The sequence below is a fragment of the Labrus mixtus genome, chromosome 7 (genome assembly GCF_963584025.1).
Source record: "Labrus mixtus chromosome 7, fLabMix1.1, whole genome shotgun sequence".
NCBI classification, from domain to species: domain Eukaryota; kingdom Metazoa; phylum Chordata; class Actinopteri; order Labriformes; family Labridae; genus Labrus; species Labrus mixtus.
Window position 1 is genome coordinate 29,484,508 of NC_083618.1, and position 12,850 is coordinate 29,497,357.

Consider the following 12,850-nt stretch of genomic DNA (forward strand, 5'->3'; position numbering starts at 1 on the left):
TGAACTAAAGACACATATTTGTTTCTTCTTTTACGTTCTAAACCACCCGTCTAACCCCCCTGACCTCCCCCCCCCCCCCACAGGATACCGAGCAAACAGCCCAATTAAACGTAATGAAAGTGTCTTTAGTAGTAACACATATTAGTGTTAAATGACACTCTAATCCAGCAGCTCTGTTCATGTTTATTCATTAGAATAATGAAGATTGCTTGTCGCATCTTTCGAGAAGAAAACTAATGACTAATTGAGCACTTCATCTGGTTGCCATGGCACAGCCGGCTTGCAGCACCTAAGAGATTGTCAGTTAGAGGTTCATCCTAATTGTCTTCGCGCTCATTATTCAGCCAGCCATGGGTTGTTAGCAGCGGTTTCTGCTGCGCTCCTGACAGGGCTGCTAATGGAAGCGCAGACCCTTTACGTTGCGGAGGCGACCCCGGTTCTCTCGGGAAGCCTCACGCGGAGCTGAGCTGTCGTTCTCTCAGGTGAATTCATTCGCTAATAAATCTTTAATCAGGGAGGTGACATTCCTGATCTGTAAAGGGTCCTCACTCCCCAGCTAAGCTGCCGTCGAGGACATCACAGACGCTGAGTTGTGAAGGTTTTTCACGGCAGCACGGAGTCCTCAGAGAGATATTCTTACAGCCAATTAAATTAATAGATTTGAGACGTGACAAGTGGCAGAGCATTCACAGGAAGAGCGAATCTACAGATCACAATTATATATCTGTAAGAAGCTCGGGAATTATAACCACGGCCATGATCTGTAGGTGGACTGTAGGTGGTGGTTAGCTTATGTTGAATGATGACAAACGGACAGGACAAAGACTTTACCTTCAGTAACTTTCTGCTAGTGCGAGTTCATCGGATTAAAAGATCTCTAAAAAACTTCTGGGCCTTCCAGAAGCCAAATTAAGCCATATTAAACTTTATGTTTACATATTTAGATTAGACTTTGCTGTTTTTAGTGATTGAAATAATGTCCAGTGTGTTGTTTTATGGGTCACAAGCAGGGGTGTGTCCAGAGGGGTGGCATGGGCCCCCCCTAGAAATCCGATAGGCCACCCCAGGTGCCACACCCAAAAATCCCAAGTTGGGCCGCCCCAGTCCAAAAAGTCTGGACACGCCCCTGGTCACAAGTACCCAAAAGTTTCAGTTTATCTTTGTGTCTCCGTTTTTCTGTGGTTGTCATGGTGATGTAAACATGCTTCATTTTGACGAGATGGTGAATTGACAAGTGTTCGATGCTGTCCCCCACTTTCCCAAAGCTCTTTTTACCCTCCAGGCCGCCCAGTCAGTCACATGACAAAAAAAAAAAATCGTGTTTAAGGCCCAGTACTGCGACGGAGGATTAGGGCCATGTTCAATTATTATTCTTTTTTTTTTTTTTATTTCGAGATTAAACTATTAAATTTACGAGAATAAAGTCGTAAATTTACGAGAATAAAGTCGTAAATTTACGTGAATAATCAGAGAACAATTACGAGAGTTTAATCTCAAAATTTACATATTTTTGTACGGGCCAAGTTTTAACATGGCCCGTACAGTACTGCTACACCTGTTAAAAAAAAAAAACAATTAAACAAACAATACTCTGACAAACCTGCTGAGTTGAAACATACCAAAGCAGTTTTTCTGATAATAATAACATTAATCTAATAATGGGGAGATGCATGCTGATCTCAGATCCTGACTTTGAGTGTGTGTGTGATTGTGTGTGTGTGTGTCTTCTAGGTTGGGCGCAGTGTCTGCCGGCACGCTGTGTGCCCTCACCACGCTGTCCCAGCAGCTGGAGAGCGAGGGCGCCGTCGACGTCTACGAAGTGGCCAAGATGATCAACCTCATGAGGCCAGGGGTCTTTGCATACATCGTAAGTCTGAGACATGACTCTTATGTCAGGGATGATGTGTACTAAGCAGGTTGTTAGTGCAGAGTGGAACCAAGGAGGGTGAGCATGGACCCTGACCCTGACAAGAGGCGGAGCTAATTACCTAAGACATCCATGATTTGACACAAAGAAATTATCTGGAAATTATTTTATATCAAGTCTTTTGGCATTTTCTTTTCCATTCAGCAGTCTTTACACACGGCCGTGTCTCATATACCACGATCTGTAAAACTTCACTTCATATACCATTCATATTGTGGATTTCTCTGTCAAAGCGTACGATATTCTCATCTTTCAACCTCTTTTCTCCACAGTTTTGCTCCATTTTTCCTTTTTCTGAATGCCAAACAGACTGATGTTGAATTAACTCGACATATTTTTGCGGACTTATCTGATCTCGGTTAGTCCTCCACAGTTTGTGGTTAAAGCAGCATCTCTAGCCACATCCTGTCCATCCCGTTGCTATGGGTAACTGGCCAATCAGAATGAAGTATTTAACACATTTGTGTGATAATATATAAAGATATGGTGTGTGTATATGGGCCATTCTACCGAATTGGTTCCAAGTCAGGTTGGAAATATATTGACATTTTTTAAGTTTTAGTTTTTATTTTAAATTTTTTCCCTATTTATATTGTTCCATATCTGAAGTACACATATCTACTAAAAGAATCGTCAAATTTGATATTGTATTTTTAGACTGTTTTGGAATGTTTTTCCTCTCCCCAAATTTGTCACTATCGAAACATGATAACAACAATATTATGTTAACCTGTTAATATTATATTAATTTCCCTTTATTAAGATTATTTTTACAAATTTTTATTGAAGGTTTTCACAATAAAATCAATACAAATCTATGTGCAATCTTTCTTTTTAAAATGTAAAACGCTGATCAGATTGATTTCAGAGTTAATGATTTTTGAGATGAACATACAGTTAACCAATCAGTATTCTAACATTTTAGTTGAAAACTCAATATATTGAATAATCCCTGCAGGCCTGCTCACATGTGTTCTCATACCTGTCCCCCCCCGGTGTGTTCACAGGACCAGTACGAGTACCTTTACAAAGCTCTGCTCAGCCTCGTCAGCACCAAGGACAGCGGCTCGGCCCTTCTGTCCAGGGACATTAACGTGACCATGGGGTCCATCTCTGACCAGTCTGACCAGGCGGAGAGCATGGAGTCGCTGGTCTGAGAGAGGGGCCCTTCAGCGGGCCTGGAGCTGATCCGAGGGGCGTCTTGTAAGGGGTCCCCCACGAGGGTCCTTGAGCCCACCGCATAGGAGGCACTTAACTTTGTAAAACCGTCAAGGAACTATTGTGGACGAGACTTTTTGAGGCCTTTTTTTGCCAGACTCTTGGTTAAAATGAATAACCTGATTACTTTTTTACACTGATAAAAAGTTTTTGATATTTATTTTTTTCGCCATTTTATGTCTTAATGTTCTCCTACTGAAGGGTTTGCACCTGCGACTTTTTTGAGTTTTTTTTTTTGAGTTTCTTCTTCTTCACGACAGCGTCGATAGGCAACGAGAAACACTTTTCTGTCTTTTTTCTTGTTTGCACTATATAATGTCAGTGTTACTGCCTATACTAAAGCTGACTCACTTGGCTTTCTCCTCCACTCGAGCTCTGAATTGTGTTTATTTTTTATTTTACATTCCACACGGCTTCAGCCACGATCGAAACCAACATGCTTCTGTGAAGGACGATGTTCTGCCCGACACCTACATGTTGATGATTTCAGACAGTGGATGGAGGACGGCCTGAACTCTCTGCCTCAGTGACAAAAAGCTGTTTGACTTCAGCTCAGCGGGACCTCCTCCGCCCCTGCTCATCTATAGTACTCACATAACCAACTCATTAACCACAAGAACCGACACATGGGAGCATTTCACTACAGAAAAAAAAAGCTCTTTTTTTTTTCCTCTCCTTTTTTTTTGCCTTGTTTTCTCGTCACTCTCACTCTTACTTAGCGAGTTCACAAACATGTTAGAATACCCAAGGTGGTGTAACAACTGCTACTGTGAAATTTTACTATTTCTTTGTATAATTCATATTATGCTTTTTAATATATGGAAATACTGTATGTATACATATATAAATATATCCTTATCATAATAACTTTGTGATTTTTGTACATGTCCTTTGTGGCCTCCTGCCTCAGGCCGGTTGATTTCCACCTCATCCGATAGTTTAACCACTCCAGCACGCGCAGCTCATCTCCAAACATTTGGAAGCGGACTCCCTCAGTCGATCGCTCACTTTCCCTGTATGCTGCTATGTTGTGACCTCGCACACACATTCACACACTCAAATATACACTCCGCAAACGCCGCCGGTGACTGATGTGAAAATTTCCAAACATCTGACAAACGACATCAGATGACGCAACGACATGACATTCCCCATCTTGTTGGAAATAACACCTTTTTTTTTTTTCCAGATTAAAAATCAATCAGACCGACACGCAGACGTGTGCATGTGGAGCCCTCATGAGCGCACATGCACATTAAAGTGCAGTCATTACAGGGTTGATTCAGTTTGGTCTGTATGGGGAACGACAGACTCAAAAACAAGCTCTATGCAACACGCTGGTTAGGTTCTAGAAATCTGAAACAGGGTTGAAAACATTCTTTGGGTTCTGAGTGTAAATCTAACCCTGATTTGAAGAACCTCACGACTGAGGTGTTCAATTTGTTAAATGTTAAATTAATTCATTAATGAAGGTGCTTACAGTCATGTTGATAGTTCAATGTGGTTTAAGAATGGAGAACCAGAAAGGACATTTTTGCCCCATTAGAAGCCTGATGCCTCTTTACTGTCTCGTCTGTTTTTTTCATGATTAATCACGACAACTCGGTTTGCAGCGGTCAGATTCCTTTGTAAGGTCCGTCATAAAACGTTAAGATGGTAACAAAATGTGCTAAATGTTAGCCGACTCCATTGAAATGTTGAACTGCTGGGAATACTTACATTTCATAAAAGACCACCATGATACAGTTTGACATGTTGACTTAAGCTGTGTATAAATTCAGGGGCTGCATCCAGAGAAGGGCGCATCAGAAGAGCGATTGCCTCACAGCCGAGTGGCGGCCTCCGGTGTTGAAAAGTGAAACTAATGCAGAAGTGCAAAAGAGCATGAGCAAGAGTTTCCAGTTTTGGGGTTTTTCAATAAATCATTCTTTTTTTATTTTTTGAAGAGTAAGATAATTAGGGGCGTGGTTTACCTGACTGACGGGCAGGCGTGTTGTAAGCCGTTAGCTCGGAGGCTAAAGGCCTGCCTCAGCATCCGCTCTTTGACTGATGTTAGTTTGACCGAAAGGTTAGTTTGAAACAGCATTTCCAAAATGGTGAACGCCATTGTTTTTGGCTTCAAAACTCCTCAGGAACCAATGAGTGACACCACTGAGACTATGTCCACGTTTTATACATCGCATGGTCCTAGCGGCGCGTCAAAGGTTTTACCATTTAGATGAACTGATTCAGTTGCTGCAGACAACTGACGCGACAGTGACGTCTGTTTTGTTAGCTAGTTCTGGTGCAGCTGTCGAGGTTGCTAGGTGACAGAGTGGCGCTTATTTACGATAGGGTGGGCGGGACCAGCTTGTGATGCAAACAGGAAACCCTCCGTTGACCTGACTGTGTAGTTTTAGTTTGATCGGATCGGTCTACGTAGGCTACATTACCTGGATCCTTCAAAGGATGCTACCCCTGAATTTCTACACTAATACGTTTACTAATGCTAATATGCTAAAGCTACACATAAACATGGTATTGTTCATATGCATGATCAGACATGTTTCACTGTTGTTCATTTGTACTTCCAGCAGTACCAAACCCAACTCCTCTGAGTCTTACCAATTCCCATATTTCTACCCCAAACTTAAAAGTCACTTAAAAGTCACTTCAGCAAACGTATCTCATACACGTCATACGGCATTTGTTTGGGGACTATTTAAGGCTGCGGACGTACACATTGAGACATGCTTTTCAATTTAAAAAAAGACTTCTGAAAGTTAGCAACATATGAATAAGACCAACTGGATGACAACAGGCTTTGCTTTTTGACTGAACACATCAAGTTGAAGAGTCAAAGACTACATTCATGAGTAGTATCAGTTCAGGTTTCAATCTTTTCTCTGGATTTCATGAAAAAAAAAAAAGAAAATCCTCAGCTTCGTTTTGCAAATAATAACAAACTGACAGCTAAGGTACAATCCCTGTTTGTACAACACAGCCTGACAAACTGAAGCTCTTCAGATTAAACTGATCATAAACACACAGAAACGTAGCCTTGACTTTAATATCGACACAGCTTAATGCCCCCAACAGATCCACCATGCCACTTAAACACAGGGGTTTAACCGGTTCCCATTGACCGCTTATAGTAGCCATAGCACAGATCTGCATCTTAATTTAATTTGTCACAAACTGGAAGCAAGTTTGTCATCCAATGGAGGCCCACTCATGACCCATGCTCGTCGACAGAGGTGTGATCGCTCTCTCTAAACCTCCCAAGGCCTTGTGTACATAGTTTCCCTCCCTGACCTTTTTCTCCAGAGACATATTTTTGTGGTCCTCAAGATGTCTGTGTAGGTTCTCAGTCATCCAGGTCATAAGGTAAACTCCAAGCTCGATCCAAAGGCAACTGGGCTGGTTGAAGATCTTGATGACGTTCCACCTCTCCTCCTCCAATGGCTTCTTCGGTTCTAAACTTTCTGGTGGACGGAGTGAGAAATGTAAGCCTCTGTGGTCTTCAAGATCTCCAACCAGTCCAGTTGCCTTTGGTTGAATTTTTTGTGGTCGACAAGCAAAGAGCAGAGCCTCAAATGTTTCCTGCTTTATCTGCATTAACCCCCTACAGTACCCCCAACACACCACTACTGACATGAGGATGTTCTTATTTAGCCACCGGTTCTGATGCTATTCGTCCCTCTGTGATTGACGGCACAACACAGATAGCTTGGTCGAATGCGAGAGAGACAAATGTATTTAGTTTTTTTTACCGACTTTTACCAAAGACGTGAATCCTCCCGTGCAGAAAATGACATTTGATGAGCTTTGTGCCCCAGCTCCTCCTCTTTCCATTCCTTCACTCTGTACCCGTATCAGTGTCTTTGCAAAGCTCTGCTTCACAGTCACACTACAGCATCCTGTTTGCTTTATCTTTAGCTTCAAGCTTCTTACTTCTTGCAGTTTTTATCATTCACCATGATTTTTGTTTAGAAAGCAGAATTAAAGGGGTAGTACAATTCTACTTCTGTTTCTCTTGCAGTGTTGTTGAGGGTGACACATTAACGAAACCCTCTGTGTTTTTGGTACCTATGTGCTAAACATATTCTGAATCATGTCATTACATTTTTTGTGAAACTAGCACTTCGTGTGACAGGACGATTCATGTGCACTTCCCCTTAAAAATAACAAAGCCACTGCTGCTGCTGCTGTGCTAACAGTTAAAAGGGTTTCTGTCTTAAATGAACGACAGCTTGTAAGTCAAATAACTCGCCATCGAAGTCTATCTGGCTCATAACAGAACAATACACTGAAACCTCTGACTGTATATTAATGAATCTCTCCGGTGTGAAGCCATAATACCCCCCGTGACAGACGCTGACATAAGACGGTAGCTGGCTGGTGGAACCACAGAATTGAAGCCACGCCCCTTTCGCTCACCAAACACACATTTATCTTACCAATAATACAGTATATAAAAAAATATATATACTTGGACCAAAATCTCTACAGAATCCTTGTTTGACAGTTTTATTTGACGTGTATTTTAACTTCATAGTTTCCCCCATGTCCCATCTACTAACATGGAGAAGGCGGGGTTTAAGAACTATACTGCAGCCAGCCAGCAGGGGGAGCTCAATATATATTTTTTGCTTCACCCTATAAAGTCCATGGCTGTGTCCGAAACTACATACTAAATACTGCCTGCTACATACTCAAAATATACTGACTGCATACTAACCCGACTGCAAGTCAAACAACGTACTTCTGGTTCGAGCTTCATTCGATGAGCTAGCATCAAGCTAGCATGACCGTTGGCTCACGAATAGAATTCAACAACATGTAAACGTTCAATCAATACTAATACAGCTACGTAGTTATGGCTGGCTGGCAAACTCCACGATTGAACCGTCTGAGAGCCTCAGTGCATTGTGGGGCAGCTTAGTATGACCAGAATGCACCCGTTTAGCATACAGTATGAAAGTATGCGTTTCTTGGACACAGCCTATGTATTATCAAGTATTATGAACTTTCCATGTGTAACTTTCCACTCCGTTGTTCGCCAGCAAGGCAGGCTGAGCTCGACTGATATGTAGCCGCCTCCATTTTGAACCTTAAGCATCAAGCATCTTTACCACTGTCAAGAAGACAGAATGCAGTAGCTCATAATATTCATCCCAGTTGAATGTACTGATCGTGTGAAACAAACGGTTGAAAATTTAAATTCTGATGTTAAACATGCTGGTGTCTCCGGGCCCTTAAGATTGTCACTTTTCTGTCTTCTCCATGTTTAAACAACTTCTGGTCAAAGTGTTCTGTGTTGCCTTCAAAGCAAACATGCGGCGGCACATCGGTATGAAATGTGCATATGTTTCTTTGACCTCTAAGTCAACCCGTCTGTAGTTATGGTGACCGAGTCTCCAAGGAAACGTTACATCACAATGATTTTTTTTTTTTAATTCTTTCACCGATTTTTGACTTTCAAGAGCCAATCACAAAGGTTTCCAATCTGTCCTTAATCATATCAACTCATTCACGGTGTTGCCGTTCATGATGGATCGTGTGAATCCAGGTGTGCGAGTGTGTGTGTGTGTGTGTGTGTGTGAGCGTCTGCTTCAAGCTTGTGGTCATAATCACTCTCTCCAGCTTTCACGCCCTCCATTAATGTTCAGGCAGTGATTGTGATATTACAATGTTATCCTCTCTTCTGTTTATTTTTCTTTTCTAACTTTTTGGTTTCTATCCTATATGGACGCTTTGATTCTGCGGTCACACGCGGTGAACGATGGGAATAGCTCTCACAGGATAACTTGCTCTCAGCTGACCTGTTTTGAGAAGGTGGCCGTTTGTTCCTCTTTTTGTAACATGAAGTAAAAGAAGAAGACGGATTGATTTCTGCTTTCTTTCTTTTGTTGTTGTTTAGTTGGAAGCTATATCAAAGCATTCTATTAAAGTGTTATTTAATATGTAAATGGTATTGCTATACATAAAATAAAATATGGGTTTTGATGTAATTTTCTGAAATGATTTGTGTGATGATATTTGTGTGTAACTTAGTTTGTTCCAGAGGGTTTTTTTTTTTTTTTGGGTGGTGTCTTTTTTTTAGAATAAGGACATTTCCCTTCTGACAGATTGAAGTTACCAGCAGAGACTGCTTCACACTTTCTGTTTGTAAAGAAATAGACCTAAAATAATTCAAGGTCCCTTGTTAGCAGAGTCAGTTTGCACAACGATCCTGGCGTTCTTACCCAAAACTAGACCAAAATACATGCAGAGGAATAAAGACAATGTGGGGCATCGGTTCAGCCTGAACTGGATCTCAAACTCTCTGAGGAGGGAGAAAAACTTTATTGACACACTTCAGTTGACATGATATCATCGCATCATCATTGGCTGCTGTCCCTTGTCATTAACACAGCAGAGAACCACCTTTTTACAATCGAGAGCATACATGTCAACATCCCTCCTTACTCACTCTTGCAGCCGGAGGAGATGTGAATGTTAGCTGTTAGCTAGCTGTCCCCGCTATACCTTATCAGAGCTCCTGATCTCTGAATACATCAGAGCAATTTTCTGATTCGACGATAACTTTTGTAAAACTGTCCATACTCAGGTTCTCCGGGACTGATTTCTCACCTCAGATATTCTCATGAGTGGATTTAGTGTTGAAATAAATATGAATATCAAGTCGTTTATCTCCCACTCCTCTGTGTCTTTTACACCTCTGCTAATGCTGGCTACACACGAGATGATTTTTCCTTTTAGGCCCCATTTCGACCCAATTTGCCCCCTTCAACGATTGGGGTGAGGAATGAAACTAACAAGAGGAAAAGAGAGAGTGATGGAACAAGATGCAGAGTGAACATCCCTGCAGATATTATTCAGAACAGATTGTGACGTAACGTAAGGCTGTATCATTATCGCTGTGTATCGTCTCATGATTACCAGCTTCAACAGTCTAGTCGACATGGCTCTTTGGATTCTCACAGCAACAACCTCTGCTTGTCAACAAATGCTCTCGTTGTCTGTGAGTGGGAGAGACTTTCAGTGGACACCAAAGCGTACTAAACCGAATCCTTCTATAATGCTGCTTTAACAAGTAGCCTATGTTTAACTAGAGAAAGTCTGTGTCTTCATTTTGAACAAGCTAAAGTAAACTTTACACCATCAAGAGTTCAATTATTTGAAATCTATGAAATAATATATTTATAATTGATGAAATTTACACCATTTAACCACAAAAACCTACAGATCCAAACTGCTGAGGTGATTCTCAGTGAAACTGTCGTCACAACTTCTAAACTTTCTCGCCGTCACAAACTAAATGGTCCAATCAGTTATCAAAAATGGACCAGACAGGCATGTCTATTCCATAAATATCTGTCTTACTGGATGTTTGTTGAGTCTGATAAATTGGCAAACCAGCCTCCAGCTGACAGTAATGAACGTGGCAACATGTTTGTCATTCAACAAGTCTAAAAATAATTGTATAGAACAGTAAGCAGTCAGTGTGGACGAAAATGTTGAAAACAAATTGAGATTTTTATATATCGGAAACGTTTCCAGGGTTCACTGACACGGTGACAAAAACATCAAAAACAAGGCAGAAACATTTTTGACCTCCTCAGGATGGCGAAACAACTTTTCATTTTGGTTGAATAGACCGACTTACTGACCCAACAACCCCGATTAGAAACAGGAAATAAATGTTTTGGGTGAATTGTGACCGTTTGCAGACATCCAATAGAGTTGTGAGATATTATTACAGAGTACGTAAAAACAACAACACAGAAGAGATGTGAAGAAATTAGAGCGAGTTAGTCCGTGTTAGAATAAATATGCCTCGTGGAATTAGATATATGTCAAAGCTCTCCTGCACCGTGTGACAGAAAGACAGTTGTGTTAGGCTTTGGATGGACTGAACATAATGTCAACATGTCTGTCTGCAGCCTGGAGAACCTCCAATTCATAAACAATGAACTGCTTTCTGTGATGAAACCAGCAGGGGGCAGCAGCAGGTTCCACGTGTTTTATCACCATGGTAACAGAACGCCTCGGTAAGAGAAGCCGTTTGTAGAAGAACTACAACTTCCGAGCAAAGTTTCAAAATAAAATCCATTAGAGAGCTAGATGGATAGATAGATAGACAGACAGACAGACAGACAGATAGATAGATAGATAGATAGATAGATAGACAGACAGACAGACAGACAGACAGCTAGATAGATAGATAGACAGACAGACAGACAGACAGACAGACAGCTAGATAGATAGATAGACAGACAGACAGACAGACAGACAGACAGCTAGATAGATAGATAGACAGACAGACAGACAGACAGACAGATAGATAGACAGACAGACAGGCAGCTAGATAGATAGATAGAGAGAGAGACAGACAGACAGACAGACAGACAGACAGATAGACAGATAGCTAGATAGACAGACAGACAGACAGACAGACAGACAGATAGCTAGATAGATAGACAGACAGACAGACAGACAGACAGCTAGATAGATAGATAGACAGACAGACAGACAGATAGCTAGATAGAGATATAGATAGACAGACAGACAGACAGACAGACAGATAGCTAGATAGATATGTAGATAGACAGACAGACAAACAGTCAGACAGATAGCTAGATAGATATATAGATAGACAGACAGACAGACATATAGCTAGATAGATATATAGATAGACAGACAGACAGACATATAGCTAGATAGATATATAGATATATAGATATATAGGTAGACAGACAGACAGACAGACAGACAGACAGACAGATAGATAGATAGACAGACAGACAGACAGTCAGATAGATAGATAGATATATAGATAGACAGACAGACAGACAGTCAGATAGCTAGATAGATAGATAGACAGACAGACAGACAGACAGACAGATAGCTAGATAGATATATAGATAGACAGACAGACAGACAGTCAGATAGATAGATATATAGATAGACAGACAGACAGACAGACAGTCAGATAGATAGATAGGTAGTCTCAAGGTCCGATGTGTGTCTCCTTTCCTAGATAGAGGCATAAACCCTACCCCCCAGCAAAAAAATAAAAAAAAAATGGCAACCTATTTGGAAAGTGCAATTTTTGGGTGGTTTCATTGCCCTCCTCCTTTGGTCTTATGAAATAGATGTTTTTTTTTAAATGTTGGTTATTTTTTAGACTATCGATCATTGAAATCATGGAGATTGTATCGTTTTAAAACAGGTGAAAATGAAAAGATATCAAAGTATCGAACCCTATTACTAATAACTTTGGTTTCGTTTTGTTGTTTAACCTATATTTTCAGATTTTGCTGCTTTTGTTGTTGTTTAGTTTAGTTTGTGTCAAAGTAGCACTATATTTTTGAAAACTATTGAGCTTTAAATTGACATTTTAAAAACATGCAGTATCAAAAAGTCTCACGGTACTGAACATGTTGACAGCCTATATTAAATAGCCTTAATTAGATAGGTAAAAAATACCTGCTATTATTTAGTCAGACAATGTAGTTGTGATTTTATACAGGCTAAATGAAATGCAAATACACTATAGCTTACAGGAGAGTGTGATCATATTGTTCAGCAGCAGCTGTCAGTACAAACTTGCAGTAAAGGCGATGAAGAGATTTTCACCCAAGCACAGACTGTGCTCTTATTTTGAAGTAAGAAATGCTGCCAATCCGGAAGTGAATCATCTAACGGTCACTCGATTGA

The 12,850-nt window shown here is 40.8% G+C and overlaps 1 protein-coding gene across 1 annotated transcript in view; it reads left to right on the forward strand.

The window, feature by feature from the left end:
• ptprga (protein tyrosine phosphatase receptor type Ga) overlaps positions 1-4,012 on the forward strand; it is a 426,424-nt gene extending 422,412 nt beyond the window's left edge. Inside the window, exons 28-29 of the mRNA XM_061041506.1 lie at positions 1,732-1,867; positions 2,935-4,012. Coding sequence (XP_060897489.1) covers positions 1,732-1,867; positions 2,935-3,084 — 286 coding nt within the window. The 3' untranslated portion in view covers positions 3,085-4,012. The remainder of the gene's footprint in view (positions 1-1,731; positions 1,868-2,934) is intronic.
• The last annotated feature ends 8,838 nt before the right edge of the window (positions 4,013-12,850 follow it).